The sequence below is a fragment of the Harpia harpyja genome, chromosome 5 (assembly GCF_026419915.1).
Source record: "Harpia harpyja isolate bHarHar1 chromosome 5, bHarHar1 primary haplotype, whole genome shotgun sequence".
Lineage (NCBI taxonomy): Eukaryota > Metazoa > Chordata > Aves > Accipitriformes > Accipitridae > Harpia > Harpia harpyja.
The window spans coordinates 38,082,022-38,100,074 of NC_068944.1; the positions used below are offsets into that span (position 1 = coordinate 38,082,022).

General features: G+C 40.0%; 1 protein-coding gene across 4 annotated transcripts in view; it reads right to left on the reverse strand.

The window, feature by feature from the left end:
* The window catches only part of TOX (thymocyte selection associated high mobility group box), a 226,871-nt gene that overhangs the window by 106,041 nt on the left and 102,777 nt on the right, over positions 1-18,053 (reverse strand). For all 4 annotated transcript variants that reach the window (XM_052788436.1, XM_052788438.1, XM_052788435.1 and 1 more), the window contains exon 2: positions 3,422-3,487. In XM_052788436.1, coding sequence (XP_052644396.1) covers positions 3,422-3,487 — 66 coding nt within the window. The remainder of the gene's footprint in view (positions 1-3,421; positions 3,488-18,053) is intronic.

Here is an 18,053-nt window from a genome sequence, read left to right on the forward strand (position 1 = left end):
GTTATATAGCAAAAGAAAAAAAACTATATTTTTTCTGTCCAATGGCTGAGCTTTTATTTATGTTAGCCTAAAGGGGATAAATTGATTAAAACCCTCAAAATAATACAAGGGTATGTTTTTCTGGATATGAACACTTTGCAGTAAACAGAAAGAACTGAAATGCATGTCAGCGTGCATCAGGATCCCCAAAACCCTGCCTCTATAGTCACATAATCCTGAAGACAGTCTAGTGGAAATCCCTTGGTCTTTGGTCTTGCATACCATGACTCAGTCTGCCAACCTACCTCCCAAATAAGCTGTGTCAGACTCTGAAATTAGAAAATGATGCTCGCATCTGACTCAGTCAGCATGATCAGAGCTTGAATAAAAGTTTCTAATAGGACCACGCATCTCCTAACATGTGGGATTTGTATTTTAGTTAACAGCAGATGTGCATCCATCAAGGAAAGTGGAGAAATGAATTTACTCCTCATTCTGACAGGATTCAAACCCTTATCTCTGATCTTGCAAGGGAACAGCCAAGTTTTTGAGGGTGGGAAGGAGCCTGCACTCTTCTCACTGAGGTCATGCAACTGTAAGGCTCCTGAGAAAGATGCAAAATGGACACAGGAGAAAACTCTATGGAGGAAGTGACTAGGCTTTCACCTGGGAGAGAACACTTTCTCATCTCTTTTTATGGGATTATTTGTTTTACATCCAGTAACAGTGAGAGGAAAATGAACAAAAACAGTCCTGAAAACAGGGACCAGAAAATACAGTCACATCCTTCCTCTCCCTCTCCCTCTCCCTCCCCAGTAAGCTACACAGTCTTGCATGCTTTGTTTTCAGAGTAGTGAATATCATATTCTTTCCAGTTTTAACAAGCAGATTGGATGTTGAAATGGTAGTCAGTTCACCAATTTTGGCTGACCACCAAATGTTTATGCCTGAGATAGGAATGGTGCCCCATTACAGTGGGTGAAGACTTTGCCAATACTGTCATGGAGAGCTGCTTAGTTCCTTTGAGGAATGACTAGCAGCTATCTTATGTCAGGAGCAGGTTTGGGAAAGCTTCTCTTGCAGTCCCAGGTTCTTGCCAAAACAAGAGGGAGGCAGGTTTCTAACATACCCCGGCTTCCTGTTCCTACTGTGCGTTTTTTTGTCTCCTTTTTAAAAAAAATATTGCTATTATTACAGGCTTTCACATATATTCACTTAAAAAACCACTGCAATGTTGTAAGCACTAGGAGAGAATCACAGTAAGGGAAAGGAGGGTGCGACAGCCCAAGGCTGACGGCTTCTCTCAAACAGGCACAGGAAGCTGTTTGACTGGTGTGCATTTGGTAGTAACTCAAAATACTGTGCCTGGCAGTTGAGCTACCTCTTGCCACATGGATCCCCCAGCAAAGGACAGAAAGTTTTGACACCTGTCTCTGGGTTTTGAACTCCACCTGGGAGCCAGACACCCAAGAGCTCGGCTTTGCCATAGCGAGATTTTAAGTCTGTAAGAGATTTTAAGTCTTTCTTGGTTCCAGTCCTTAGTAAGCATTCAGGGTTTTCTGTCATCTTTGAATTTGGAAATGTTTCATTTGATAGACTTTTTCCTTGAAGACAACATCATTTGCACTTAAAACATCTAGGCCTGGATCTTTAAAGGTACTTTAAGCACCTTACTTCCACTGAAATCAGTGAGCGTTAGATGCATAAATATCTCCGAGGATCTGGGCCTTGTTAGCACATGTAGAAACTGCATAAAAGATTAAAACTTATACTTTTAATTTTTCAATATGCCATTTAAATTATTTAAACTACATGCACATACAGCACAAAAATATCAACAGAAGAAAAATAATTCTGATGTATAATACAGATTTGCAATTCTTTATTCAAAAATATTTAAGACAGACATAATGATTCTCTGAAAGGTAGCAGCTGCCTTATAACAGCAATCATTCACAGAGTTTGTATTTCTACTGTTTCAAACAAATTCAATTAGCCCTTGCACTTCAAAACCCTTAAGGCATAAATGAGATGATACTAGGCTGCTTTAATCTAATAGTAATACTAAAACTTGTCAGTACAGTTTTTGGATTAATGGTTAGAGAAAAATTAATAATATAATTTTTCATTTTTTAATCAAACAGTTCTATTCTAAACTACCTCTGGATCTTGGAGGGTTCCTAGCTGAATAAGTTCAATCACACACAAATCCTAAATGCAAAGTACAGTTGGTCTCTAAAGGTATTTCAGAATAACTTCAACAGAAGGCTGGGAAGCAACACGGTGGAACATTTTAAAGACGGTCTTTTTGATTGAACAATGTAGCTCATCTCACACAGCCTCCTGCTTCCCTGCCCTCAAATGAACCTGTGTACCTGAAGAACCCTACTTCATGAAGACATTTAGCTTTGAATGTACTGTCACTTTCCAAAGCTGTTGATTCCTAAATTACATCCTGCTCATCTACACACATTTACTATGCATGCAAACTTACTTCCCACCTAATGAGAGCTCTTCACATAACCCTACTAGTCCTGAGGTATATCAGACTAGCCACTGCTGAGCCTGAGATATTGCATGACCTAGACCACAAGTCTGATTATTCAGGGCAATTTCTGACACAATTTAACTGACCTGCATCACTATCACCATCACTTACTAACGTGGAATTAAACTGACCAAAACGTGTGAAGTAAATGAAAATTTATCCCCTAAATATAGATGTAGGTACAGGTAGACAAACCAAAAATTTCAAAACTATTTTTGCTTTTTAGGAAGTAATTAAAAACTTGCATTCTTAGAAATCTATAGTATTTTAGGGTTCAAGTGGAAAGTTGGAAGATCTTTAAATATACACCTGATATTTAGTGTGTAGGGTTCCCCAAAAGGGAAAGGACTCAAAAAAGGACTCTGTAAAGAATCCACATCACATTAGACCTTTTGGGCAGCAAGCTACAGAAGACCAAGGCATTGCCTTAACCCCACTGCTAATTGTGCAACATTGGTAACATTCCTCAGCCATACAATTACTGTTAAAGCTGCAATTCTTCAACTACAACTGGCCTACGAGTGATAATTAAAGCTATTTGTGACATGTGTAGCTTATAATGATTAACTTGTCTGCAGTCAGATAAACAAATAACCTGCACCTGTAAAGACTTTATTTCCTGAAGGTAAAACAACTGTTTAGGAAAGATCATGCTGGCAAAACAGCTGCTTGCATTCTGGAGAGGAAACAAGGTAGTATCTTTCAACAAACGCCAACACTGGTGTTTTATCAGCTCTATCTCATTAACTGGAAACAAGGCTTAAATGCTTTGTTTATAAATTATGATTATTCCTGATTGCAGCAGTTACTGATAGTGCCACTCATTTGCAATGCAACTCTTTGAATTTGTTTAATTACAATTTGAAACAAGGCAGAGAAGATTAATTAACCCACCTGGCTGGCTGGCACATAGTCCTGGCTCGGCTCTGTCATACTCATATACATGTTCTCACCGTCAAACTGCAAAGGAAATAATAGTAAACATTCAGCAAACTTGAATATTTTTCAGCATTGACTGAAAAAAACGGTAGCCATAAAATAATATTACAGCCTGGTTTTAGAGACTTGTAATTGCATGTGTGCATCTTGTCTTTGATGTTCCTGTTGTCATCCTTATTGACCCTGGATGTCAGTGATTTGGAGTAATTAGTGCTCTAGTAATTACAGCTAGCAAGCAAGAAATGAATGGTTTCCTTTCATCTGCAATCTGTTTTAAAACAAAATGGCTCATTTTGTGCACCATGTATACATATTGCTGTTGGTTGTAATGAAGTACTAAGTGAATTGCACAGTTACTGAGAAAAGGAAGATGAGAATAGAAACTGCACTAAAATGCATCTTAATGGATTCTAACTTTAGCTTCTGAGCAGAACAAGAGTTGAAATTTCAAAACAAATTAAACCCCCTCCTATCGAAATGTTCCCATATCAGAAAGTAGGAAATACATTTCCAGACAGCTTTCAGACATCTGAATGTATGAAACAGTATACCTCCTGACCATATGGTGTAAGAGGATAGTTTGCTCGATGTGTGAATAAAGTAAACATTCATAATCAGAACTGCAAAAATACCCTTCCGTAAATGACAAATACCATTCCTGGAAATGTATACAAAGCTTTTTTGTTGTTGTTCTTTTCTCCCCTCAGCTGCAGTTAAGAAGTAACAGAAACGTGATAGAAAGGAGTTGATTAAAATCTGAAGGTCTAGATGGAGAAAAACTGTCAGGACTGAAGCCTCATCCTGTACCAACTCAAAGAAGTATAAAACTACTGATTTTTTATGTAATCTGGAAAATGTCTCCATAGTGGCAGTGCCAACAGGGCAACTATAGCCCCAGTGTCCGCTCAGGAGGTAGGGAAAATCTTTCCAAACCTTTCAAGTAGAAATGAACAACAGCAGGAATCCCCATCCCCAGTCATCAACCACAAATTTCCAGCTGTTATGAGGTCTGTTTGAAATAACTTTCACCTGACCCCTTCTGTGAATGCTTAGAGTGACATATTTTGGACATGAGCCATTATTTCTGATGATGTGGCGGCTTTTTTAAAAAGTCCCCACTACTGAGCTTGCTCTGCTCCTACAGAAGATGTCAGTGAAATAGTCCACGGACATTGCTTGATTTGTGCTAGGCTTCTCGGGATATCCTATCTGCAAGGTGCATTATACTCAACTAGAACAGGGCGGCAAAGTCAAACTGTGGCTTTGGCAGATAGCTCTACCAATTTTTGCTGAGGTGGCTGAATAGGTTTTGGCTTCCAGCTGTTCATCCTCCTTCTCTGCCAGAGGCTACAAGGCTTATAACAGCAGCAGTAGAAATGAACAAGTGCCAGCTCCTGGCACAGCAGCTGAAGGTCTGCCCTTCCTGGCCAGACCTATTTAATAGATAGTCACAGCCTATCTGTCAGAAGTCCTAGTTTCATGGGAGGGAAAGGATTATGCCACAGGCACAGATCTGCCATAGGGAATAGAATATCTCCAAAGTTTGATGGAATAGAGATAGTTGGATTAGATCATAAAAATAGGGATCGATGGTTGTTCCTTTATTGTTTCTTGTTTACTCTTGCCATTTCTTTCAGCTTTCTCATTCAAGAATGTTCTTATTTATTAGCATTCAAAGTAGAGTGTCGGAGAAAATTTTTTAGCATCTGGATTGTTTGCACAGTGGAAAAAATGCATTGTTTCTTCTGCTCAGATGGACAGGTGAAATTCTGAAGAGAGATTTCACAGCCTGCAGTTGGAAACCAAGCGCCCCAGTGCAAGGCCTACAGGAACTCAACTTATTCAGCTTGTGAGACGAAAGGCTGAAAGGTGCCTTGATCACTGTGATTGGTACTTACACCCTGGAAAGATATCTGATAGCAAGATGTCAGCCTTCCTGACAGTGGTATAATGAGATCTAGTGTTGAGAAATGGGAGTTATAGAAATTCAGTCCTGAAATAAGATACAAGTTCCTACTTTAGAAGGTAATTAAGCATTATGTCAACAGCAAACTCATCATTTCTTAGACATTTTAAAATGAAGTTAGATATCTTTTTCAGAAAAGATGCATTCCATATCATATTTATAAGAAACCCTACAGACAAGATAGTTACACTGTCTGGTTATGGTAGTCCTATCTGCCCTGGAAATCATGATTCCTTAAGTCTCCTATTTTGAATTTCCCTCATTGTCTTCATATGTTTGCTGCACTACATTGCAAACATTGTTATAATTCAAATACTATGTTGCATGTGTTTAGTTGCAATGAATATGAAGACATTTCTTTCCCTTTCTGCATACTGGCTAGATAAAGTCAAGCGTTTTTTCAATTTATTTTGCCTTCCATAATGCCTGAGCCTGTGATTTAAGAATCTTCATGAAGTATACTAGTCTTTCAGATAACTCCCTCTTTTGGATGTTTGGTCATCTGTCCTTGCTCCCAAGTTTACAATCACCAAATGTGCATCCACAGAAAAATCTCCCTAAGGTATTTTTCCATGAATCCTGGAAATTTTCATCACTCTGTGTGTTGTTCTTGGATCATCTGCCTACCTGATCAGTGCCTTGCTGCTAGTGCTGCCGCTGGCATTGATAGGATCTTGGGTCTCAGCCTTTCCTGTTCATTGCTTGTGGCCCTCTAGTTAGCTCTGAAACGCTTTTGTTCTACCATGGTCTGTGGGCTTAGTGTGAGCATGTATCAACGAAACCAAAACCCAAAAGTATACCTAAAGTTAAACTTCCTGGCCTTTTGACTTGGCCTTAAATGAGAAATGACCTTCTGCAACATTTTGGATTAATTTGTTAGGGTAGGTTCTCAGAAAAATATATTGATGCATAATGTCTGTAAAATCTGAGTGACCTGTTAACATCTAAAAATACCTAGCAGCTGTTTGATTTATTACTTAATCTCTTCAATATTGAAACATGGAGTTTAGTCACTGCAATATTTAGCATCTGCTTGTTAGAAGTGTGTGGAAGATGTTGTGTAATAGGTTGTAGAGTTCAATAAGATTTGATGCAATGTGTATTTTTGCAGTGTTTATATTTGCAGGATGCACACTGTAATGTATTAGCTGACACTAACACTGTTGTCATGTTAGTATTTGTACTACATTTACAGCTATATAAATTATTATCTGCCCTCAGTCTAGTACAGCATGGTGCATGGCTTCTTGGCAGCTCCTAAGACTTCAGATGTGATACTGAAAACCACCTGTAAACTCAAATGACAAAGCATATACACATGCACTTCCTACAGCAGGTATTCTCAGGCGATGCCTCCTTCACATTCTCAGTGTTTACTAAAATGTTTATAAAAGAGTGAAATTATGATTTTTGTATACCAAAATAAAACAGAACGTTTACTTCAATGCTGAATTGTTTATTCATCATCGTCTTTCCCAACTACCAAAGAAGTGTGGAATACAGATGACTTATACATCCCACCCCAGCCAAAAAAAGGGTACACAAGCCTTCAATAACAAGAAGTTCAGAGACACTGATGCAGCACGTCATTGTATCTTGCCCAAATGTGACCATCCCACATCGAAACAATAAACTGAGAAAAAAACGCCAATGATTTGATCAACTGGAAGGTTCTACTCTTGTTTTTTCCCATGTGTTTCAGAAGCTTCCAAAACAAGACCCTAAGCCCCATAAGTGAATATTGAATCATTTCACCTTTTTATACACTGCTTTGTAACATGCAGGCTCTGCAGCATGGCATCTCTCAACAGCTCTCCTCCAGGACAGCTTAACTTATACTACATCCACCTTGAATTCAGCTTTACAAGTGAGGTTATTCATGAAACAGCAGTTCAAGCAACCTATCTGGATCAGACAGTGAGTCAAAAGATCAGCAGATACAACCCAAAGATGACTCCAACCACCAGATTTTTCTTCCAGGTTATACTCTGTGCCTCCAAAATGGTCTTATTTTACTCATCATCCCCAGGTCTACAAGAACCTTGTATTCCCTAAACTTCCCTGCCACTTACTGTGCTTGATTTCAAGCAAAGAAACTGCACAAGCATCACTTAACCTGTGGATGATTCATCCAAACAGAACAGACAAAACACAAAGGCAGGCAGTTAAATGAACTGTCTTTTATGAACCTATGTATGATGTATATATATCATATGACATTTCATCTAAAGCTTTCCCAATGTGTCTCCAAGATCCTTCAGTATCACTAAGGGCAGATTTCAAAATCTTTCATTTTAATCTATTAAAAGTGAATGCTAATACAATATTCTGATGTGTGATAATAACTACTCTTGACAACATTTCTTTTCATATTAAAGTGTAACTGCATGAGAAGTTTGGGTGAGAGCAAACTAAGAATATGACTGCATTGTAATATGAAAAGATATATAACTGGGAGCTGTTTTTAATATATATTCAGAGTTGCATCATATTCTTTATTTAAATGATTATTATAAATAAAACATACAGACAACACTATGGCATGGCCAGTTAGAATCTTACTTAGACTAACCTTTTGTAAGACAAGTTATAACGTTCAGCAACCAACATGCACAAAATACCCAAGTGCTGTTATTAAATGCAATTTACTCATATAAGTTAGGAACATAATTACATAAACACTGGCTGACTGTTACTGATGCAAGAGCTGTGACAGACTTCAGCAAATGTCCAGACTGGTAAGGCTGTTTTATCAGGCATGGATTTACCAAGGGATTCAAAGCTGGTTCTTGTCTCCCATTAGCACGGCATCATATCAGAGTCATACGATGTAGTCACGGCCAGGAAGCCTGTTTTCATCTTCCCACTTAGGCTGCAGCCAACTCTGCCAGCATTTATAATAATGATTATGAAGTAGCAAAGTTTGCAGGAATGGTATTTTTTTATTCATTCTTTATGTGCTTCTTTAAATGAAAACACCCTATGTGGATTATGTCACAAACACGTTATAATCAGGTTGCACAAAAACAGAGAACAAAATTTCTCATGGTGACACCAACTTAAAGAATCTTTCTTATAGCCTACATACACAGAAAAATTTGGAAGACAAAAAGGGGCAAGAGGGCAGAAAAAACTAGAAGGGGTTGAAAGCCAAAGAGGGTAACTGGAAGCAAAACGCTTTTATATACTGCTAACTGTATGTACATAGACAGTGATTATAAATGCAGAGACATACCTGCATTAGCTTCAGATGAAAACTGCCACAGGGATGCACAGGTTCAACAGAGGCTTCCAGCCTAACTTTTGTGTCCTCCCCTCCCCACAGGCTACCTTCTTCTATTCCACGTCACTCTGTCTTCATTGCCAGGGTCACCTGTGCTATCTGGATTACAGGGAGAATGAATTTTCACCACTCTCTTTATCTTGTTTCCTTGCTACCTCACACTTCTTTGCTGTTGTTGAAAGAAGTGAGGGTTTGGTTTGTCCTTTTTCATTCACAGTTTTCAACTTCTGAGGGAATTCTGTATTTGCTTTCTCTTTGTATGCATATATATGTGCCCTAAGTTCTGCAGGCATAGTTATATTAGCTAAAAGAAAACAAATCAAGCACATGGATCTTTGAGCTTCTAGTTCATGCTGAAGTACAGCACAGTATGATAGTACTACATCCTGTCCAATGGCAGTGCAGGCAGGGAAGCACGATGAATACTAGCCCATATGGCTTTTGATGCCAAAACAAGCTTGGGGCTGGGGTGCGGAGGGGGAGCAACTTCAGACACTGTTTTGTCCACAAATGTACCTCAACAGCGATATCCTGAAATGTAGAGATTAAAGGAGAAGCAGCAAGGGGAGAGATGATCAAATTGGTGAAAGTTGCTGTATTTAATAAGTTCAGCTTCTGGGTAAAGCCACTTGGACTCGACATCCCGATTTCTTCAAAGGATGTTACAGATCTTCAAAGCCTGTGTTATTAATCACATAATCTAAATACAAATTTCTCCCATCTTAGATTGGAACTGGAAGCTAGATTTAAATTTGAACTTCAACTATACTTTTTAACCATAGTTTACCTTGCTCTGACCGCACCCCAACACAATTCATTGTGTTCCATTTTAAGAAAATGTTGCAATAACATTGTGTAAAAAGATAATTTATTTCTAGTGATTTAGTGATTTTAGTGCTTACAGCTTATAGATATCATTTGTAACTTACATTATCTAAAAGCTGCTAATCCTGAAAAAGCTTTAAAACTAGGTAATTTTGTTTATTTTAAACCAAATGCGAAGAGTGGACACTGTCTCAGGTTGCTCGATGACAAACAGAGAGATATTTTATTTTGCTCAAAGCTGCTGAAATGAGACTAAAATAATGACGGGATACAACATAAATCATCAAATGGCTATGCTAAAGAAACAGTTGATCTTGTTACAGCAACCACTGAAGATAAAAACAGAGATGCCCTGTAAACATTATTACACAATGGAAAATCCCTTTCTCGACACAGGTTGGCAGAGTGGTATGTCTGTATTAAATTGAAACTCCATTTTGTCTCCTGAACTCCATTTTGTATGCTGTACTGAACACATGTTTAAATTTCCCCAAGACAGGTTATAGTAACGCATTCCAGACAGGTGTCCTTCCCGGGAAAGGGGCTTGACACCTCTGAAGGACTATAACAGGAAAATTGTCAAAAAACAATCTAGTACTATTGACTTCGATTGTCTCTGTTCTGCTGTCTTCCCTCTCTCCTACCAGGATTGTTTTTCAAAAGAGTAGAGTACTAGAAGACTATGAGATTGGGTGAGAATGCCTGAATGGAGCACCATGGCAAAAAGAAGTCAAATTTCTCTGCAGAGCTGAATGTCCCTGTATGGCCAAAGGAAGGTGATTACTGCAGACTGGCAGGACGTAGAGAAGTCCTGTCCCACCTGGAACACTAAGAACCCTCCAGGTCACAGAAAGTTTGATGTGCCAAGCATTACAGAGGAGACGGTGTGTCTCAACATTATTACTGTTATTAATTTTAATTCTGTAACTCATTTTCAGGAGTAAAGTATTAGGAAAATCCTTTATGTCTCCTGTGCTTTCATTTTCTTACATGTTGCCCAAAAAGTCTAAACTAGGAATATGGGGTATGATGTGTTTAATTAATCCAAGTATAGTGATGTGTGGGCTAGGCATATTGGAGTTGGGAAGGAATCTGCCCCGGTCTCGACGGCTCCCCAGAGAGTGGGAGTGAGCCACAAGGTGGTTCAGCACTGGCAGCAAGCCCCAGAGCGGGAAGCGAGGGTGCTGCTTCACAAGGATATGCTGTCAGACATTTCCTATACTTAGAAAGAGCCAGAAACAGTGACAAAACTCCCTCTGCCCACAGCACCCAATGGACTTTGATACATTCAGTGCTTGGATCAAAGCGCGATAGGGCTTGCAGACTAGCACTGCACTGTCTCCTTTCTACAGCCTGGCTTTCAAAGGGGATGTGTTTTGAAAATACCTGCTCAATTCTCCTAGAATGAGGCCATTTTCGTCTCATTTTCCATTTATAACACATACTATTGCCTCAAAAAGTATAGGCAGTGCTGTCAAAGTTTCTCTCAGATTTTTATGCCTGTGCCATAAATATCCAACCCAGACCTTCTACCACTGCGTTCCCCAAGCTAACTCACTATTTACCGCTCTCGTTGCGAGAAAGGGGAGGAACCAGAGGGTCTGCTGAGTACTTTCTCAAGGGTGGCAAACTGGCTGAATATCTAAATATACACTGGTAGTTAAAACCTGAATGATGGCACTACAGCATTTGTGTTTTTCCTGCACTTAATAGAGGTTAATGTGGAACTGGAGAGGAGGTGAAGGGGGGTGTTTAGCTTCCCGCTTGGAGCCTGCATGTGTCAATGCCTGACAGAGCCTTGAAGTTGTTAGCCTGCATGCAGAGTGGTAGCTGAATGAGGTTACAGTGCTGAGCACAGCAGGCTAATAGAAGTAGGATCAGACTGATAGGAGGAGTGGCAGAGTCCAGGCACAGCAGAGTGTATCAAAGACAGCCCAGGGGAGAGTGGGTACTGTATTAGTCCTTTGTGTACATTTAAATGGAAGACAGTGAACATGCAGGGATGAACTCTGAACTCTCTCAGCTGGGTTCCTGCTCCTTTTAACCTTGGGTGTTAAATAAAATAAAATAAAATAAAATAAAATAAACCCAAACCAACACACTGTAGTCTGGACTCCTATGCTTAACTATCTCTTGCATATTGAATACTCATTAAATAAACATACCGAGATCAAAGTGGCAAGTGCTTTTGTTACTATTTTACTCAATCCACACTAAATTATAGATGTAGCCACCCACTGGGAAAATTGGGTGATAAGGTGGAAAGGTTTGAACAACTAAGATTAGACCTTTCTTTTTCTGCCCACAGTAGCTGAGGAAATTTGTTTAATCTGGTAGGCTTGTAATATTTTCCAACCCAAACACACCTGGCCAGTTTCATGACAAGGTCTGATCCTGCATCACGGAAGGTGAAGGGAATTGTGCCATTGTCATTTGGACAGGAACTGGATCAGGTAAAATGGTGAGGCGACAGGGCCCTTCTTTTAGTTTCAGAGTCATTTTTGTCAATATTCATCTCTGTCTCACCATTTCAAATGGTAGATTATCTAATCGAATCCAGGAAACCTTAATAAAAAGGATCTACACAGAGCAGACAGAGGACTAAAAAGCATTTTTTGTATTTCTATGCGCAGAGTCCCCTGTGTTGCAGTATGGCAGAAGAGAGGGTCCATGGACCTTAGTGAATGAGTTTTGCACAACTAGGACAAAACCATTCCCTTGCATGACTACAGCAGGAGCTGTGTGCAGGGACCCATGGACAGAATTTGACACACTATGTTATTTATAGAGTGAATGGGGTATATATATTTCCTGTGGGAATGTATGTCTGCTTCTACACAGCAGAATCTTAGGAATAAAACGGGCCAGAACATTAACAACAAAAGCACAAGCAAAATTCCACTACTATTCTGAAAATCCTATGACAGAGGGTCTTGAGAAGTAAACTAAAGGTAACAATTGCCAGGTAACTAGAAAATCTTGCCTGAACACTGCTATGCCTTGTGTTTAAAAGAGTAAGGAAAAAAAACCCCATGGCATACTTGGAAATCCATGGCATACTTAGAAATCCAATTTTAAAAAGTTATCGAAAGGCATGATCACCTAAGAACTTAAACACTCCAGACGGATGCAGCAGGTCATTGAGCACATGCATAACATGCATTAAAATTATCCTGTTGAAGGGGATGACACTGTGAGAGTGTTTAAAATCAAGCACCCATTCAAGTATGTGATGAGATAGGACTCAAGAGCTCAGAAATTTACAGGAACAGGCATAAAATATTGAAGTATCTGCCAAACTCAAATAGGACAAAATCAGCTTAAATTTCTGGTAAACCAAACTATTTAGCACAGTCTGATGGGATCTCATTAGGGACAACAAATTCAGACCTGGAGAGAGTGATAACAAAAATGACTAATTGCAAGGATTTAGCAAAACACAGACATCTGTTAAATGACAAGAGTGTTGTAGGGCTGATACACAATCATAGTTTACCAAAACAGCTACCATGGCAGCCATATGGACAATCCTACTTCCATCCACAGTTACTCTGGTATATGAGGAGCTCCATTAATTTCAACAGGATTATTTTCATGAAGAACGTCACATAAGTTTATTTCTCTGCCTGCATCAAAGAAGAAGCTGGAGCCCTATGCATGTTCAAAAGAGGAATTTGAAGCAATACGAGTTTTTACGTTTACAGTTGCAACAAAGATTCAAAAGCTTGACAAGGCTTGTAGCTTGACTTATTCCTTTACTAGGATGGTCTACATGTCAAGCTGAAATACACTGATAGAGCAATGTAGAGAAGTTTGCAGTATTCTATCCCAAAATAGGTCATTTAAGAGTAGATGTGGTTAGAAATTTTCAAAATATTACTGAAAAGCAGAAGAGGAAAAGTTGTTTTACTTTCTTATTGACTTCAGTGAGGATGTGTCCTTGATTTAATCAAATCATTTATCAGTTCACAAAAATTCTAAGTGTTCTCTCTATACCTTTTAAAATAAAATTTGACCTTCGAGATTAGAGTTCATTTTATGACTAAATTATTACATGACTGTTTTCATCTTTTGTTTCTATTTTGTCAAGTGGCACTCCTAAGAGCTTTTTTTGTTGAAGAGTCTGCAACAGTGTTTCCTTTATACATTTGATATATTTTCTCTTAACAGAAAAAAAGACAAGTCTATGCAAATATATTTCAATTTTTTCTTAGTTTTGAAGGTAAAGAGCTAAAATATAAAGTTACAGTTGTACCTGTGTTTTGGGTTTGTGTGGTGGGATTTTTGGTAGCAGGGGAGGGGTTGCAGGGGTGGCTCCTTTGAGAAGCTGCTAGAAGCTTCCCCGGCTCCAAGTCGGACCTGCCTCTGGCCAAGGCCGAGCCCATCAGCGATAGTGGTAGTGCCTCTGGAATAACGTATTTAAGAAGGGGAACCTGCAGTGAGTAGCGGGATTGGAATGTGAGAGGAACCCCTCTGTAGACACCGAGGTCAATGAAGAAGGAGGGGAGGAGGTGCGCCGGAGGAGGGGATGCCCCTGCAGCCCGTGGTGAGACGGCAGGCTGTTCCCCCCCAGCCCATGGAGGGGAGCGGGGGAGCAGATGCTCACCTGCAGCCCGGGGAGGAGCCCACGCTGGAGCAGGGGGATGCCCCCAAACATGGCCCTGACTCCACGGGAAAGCCCGCGCTGGAGACGTCTGTGACTGAAGATCGGACCGCGGAAAGGACCCAGGCTAGAGCAGTTCGTGAAGGACTGCAGTCCGTGGGAAGGACCCATGCCAGAGAAGTTCATGAGGGACTGTCTCCCGTGGGAGGGACCCCACGCTGGATCAGGGGAAGAGTGAGGAGTCCTGCCCCTGAGAAGGAAGGAGCGGCAGAGACAAGGTGTGATGGACTGACCGCAACCCCCATTCCCCATCCCCCTGTGCTGCTGGGGTGGGGGGGAGTTAGGTAGAGAAAACCAGGAGTAGTGTTGAGCAGGGAAGGAAGGAGAGGTGGGGGGAAGGTGTTCTAAGGTTTGGTTTTACTTCTTATTATCCTTGTTTTCATTTGATTGGTAGTAAATTAAATTGATTTTGTTTCTTCCCCAAGTTGAGTCTGTTTTGCCCATGACCCTAAGTGGTTAGTGATCCCTCCCAGTCCTTGTCTCGACCCATGCGCTTTTCTTTATATTTTCTCCTCATCCCACCGGGGCCAGGGGGGAGGAGTGAGCAAGCAGCTTCGCGGTGCTTTGTTACCAGCTGGGCTTAAACCACCACAACCTGTCACTGTCTTACCAAAACCCTTTAAAGATGGTCTAAAGACTCCCACTTGAAGAAAGAGTGCTACCCTCAGCGCTGGCTGCTGCTTTTCCCATCAATACACTCTGCATCTATCACTGTTGTATATTCCTCACAGCAAATCAGATGATAGCAAGTTACTCAAAGCTGGCATTATCAGCACCGTGGCCGTTGTCCTTCCAAGAGGTCATGCATATCAGCATGAGGCAGTCATGTTAGCACTGGGAGGAAGCTCCTTGGACAGGCAAATCCATCCCCTGAATAATAGCAGAATAGGTTTCACACAGCATCTGCGAAAGCTTATTGTCAAGTCCTGCCTTGGATATACATCCAGCAATGGTGTTTCCATGCATTTTCCCCTTTTGGTTCAAACTCTTCAGCAATTTTACTTTTATCTTAAGACCTTTTTCTATCCTTCCAGTCTGCTGAGACTAATGACTCCTACCTTTTAATAACACTCGTGAACATACTTAAAGACAGGTACTCTGTCCTCTTCTTCAGGAAGTCTATTTTAAATTCCTTTAATCTTCTCTGACAACATGCTTTTTCCCAAACATTTCTTCATTTGTAACCACTTGAGCACTTCCTTTTACTGATGTCCTTTTCACCATCTCATGTGCTGTCCAAAATGAATGTAGTGCTCTAGCCAGCCGTGGACAAATCTGAACAGGTTCTCTATTCCCAGGGTTCATCCAGACTGTGGGTATGCATCAGCCTCTTCCTCCCTGCACACTTTATTTAGAAAATGGTTTCTTTTTTACCAGCCCTTAATAAATGAAACCTCTGAAAGCTTCTCCTGACCTATACAGTAGCATGTAAAGTTGCCAGATAATTAGGGCAGATAATATGATCTATGACAAATGGTAAAGATCTAAGCTCCACGGATTTTGGCCCAAGTCAAAGCTGTATGTTTTTTCAAATAAAGCATCTCCAAGATGAATCTTATGATGAAACTGACTTTTAAACATTTTACATGAGAAATGAAAAAGACACTTTTTCTAGAAGAATGTGGCAGTTCAAGCACACAGCAGCACTGTGGGAAACCCTGGTTCAGTCCTGCTCTGCTATTCCCTCATACACCAGTTATGCACCACAGCCACAGACTGGGGGATAGTCTTCCTGTATCACTTGTAGCTGTTAACTTTCTAAAAATACTCAATGATATAGGTTTGAATTCGTCTCTCTGACACCTTGTTGAGCGCTCTCCCTCACAGGACATTATTGTCTGGTATCGGTCTTTCCAGTTTTGAACAAAAACCACATCCCGGCCCTGAGAAATTCTTCTTCTTTAAGGAAGAATTGAAAAAAACCTGGCAATTATGTTTTTGTCAAATGAATATTGGCAAGACTATGTCACTTCAAAATTTCCAGCCTGATGAACTTCTGAAGTCCCCAAATGCAGTGAAACAAGCTGAGCTCTGTTATGCTGGAAAGGGCCATGCAGAGACATGAGGGAAGTGCTTAATTTTCACCGCTTACTGTGAAAGGAGCTCTGGTGCGGGCTCCTTGCTGGCCGGCCAGGCTACAGCAGGGCTCTGATTCACTGGCAGTCATTCCCCACATGCAGCCACCCAGAGGGACCCAGGCACTCTGCACCCCATGGCTAGGAGAGGAGTTACGGACAAGGTGGCCATGGGGTCTCCTCACCTTGGCTGGCATTAAACTACCAGTCCCTGCAAAGTGGGTGTCAGCATTTTTGAACTGGACTGTGACACCAATGTAACAACAAACCCCTTGATATACAGAAGTGCTGCTGTTTAAACAGATAATCCTACGATTCACACAGTGCAGCTTGTGCTTCAGTGCACTGAAATAGAAGCAAAACTTAGTATTTGCTAATCTTACTATAATTATAACTATCATCTATGTTATAACCACTGTTAATGAGCTAACAATTTTTAAATAAATGTATAACATAACAATGTGATTAAAGCTTGATGGAGCTGTTCTTATGCTTTTATGATATAAAAATGGCTTATTGGCTTTTGATGTTTCCTTTTCCCCACTGCATCACAATATCTGCTTCTGTTTTACCCAATTGTACAATAATTGTTGTTAACTTCAACAATCTCATAGCCTAGTCAGACTCTTCAGCCATTTTATTGATCAATGAAAGTACTCTATAACAGTAACGTCATGGAAAATATGCCTTATCATTTTAGTGCCCCATATTATATTCTCTCACCTCTCTGTATAAGCTACTGAATTATTAATACACCATCCTCCGGATTTGATAAAATCTGTGATGAAAATTATCATAATCTTCTATGCCTAAAGACCATTAAATGAGTGCACATTAAACTTGAGATAAATGGCTTGAATAATTTTTCTTTTAAAATGTTCTTTGTGTTTGGAAGACTGAAATGCATATTAACAGTTTTAAAGTTATGGAACAACACACTGAGAACCACAGCTTCAATGGTCATACCTAAGATTATGTCTCTACTGTACATACTCAGAATAAACTTTCTTCACATGGTCAAACTCAATTCCAAACTAAACTTTCCCAACCTATAATAACTTAATTCTGTGTTTATTAGGTCAAAAAAAAAGTAAAGGGGGAACAGAGAAAATCACATGGACAAATCATGCTCTGATTTGCAGATATACAACCCCAGCAGAAACACAACAGCTGCATAAACATTACCAAAACTGTATTTGGCTCCTTCCCTCCCACATTAAAAAGCACACAAAGCACCAGTTGAAATAATCATATATTTGCTGATGGAGTAAAATGTCCTTGATTTGAATGCAATTCAGAATTAAACACCTTTTCACAGACAGGTCCTGTACCAGGGTACTGGTCTGGGTCTATGCTGGTATAATTCAATTGATTTCAAGACTAACATTGAGTAGAACATCCATCGATCAGGCCCAGGAAATTAAGCTCTACTTGAGGTGCAGGTTGCTTTTTTTCTCATTTTTAGGGAAAATATTAAATAGGCTCATGCATTCAGCACATAGTCTCTTTTGGTGTCAGCAACAATCTGCTTTGTGATATTCTTCTAAGGGAAGTATTAAGAGGCTCCAGGGTTTTGCAGAGGCTCCAGAGTCTTAATAGCTGAATTCATAAATACCTAGTCATACAGTATCACTGCTGCTTCCTGCGCTCTACAGTTCTTGTAATACTCCCAACTTTACCTTGTGTCAGCACCTACAAGTCAAAAGTTCAGAAATAATAACAGAGTACAAAAATGTGCCGTCATTAGATTCATGTTTTGATAGAAAATTAATTTG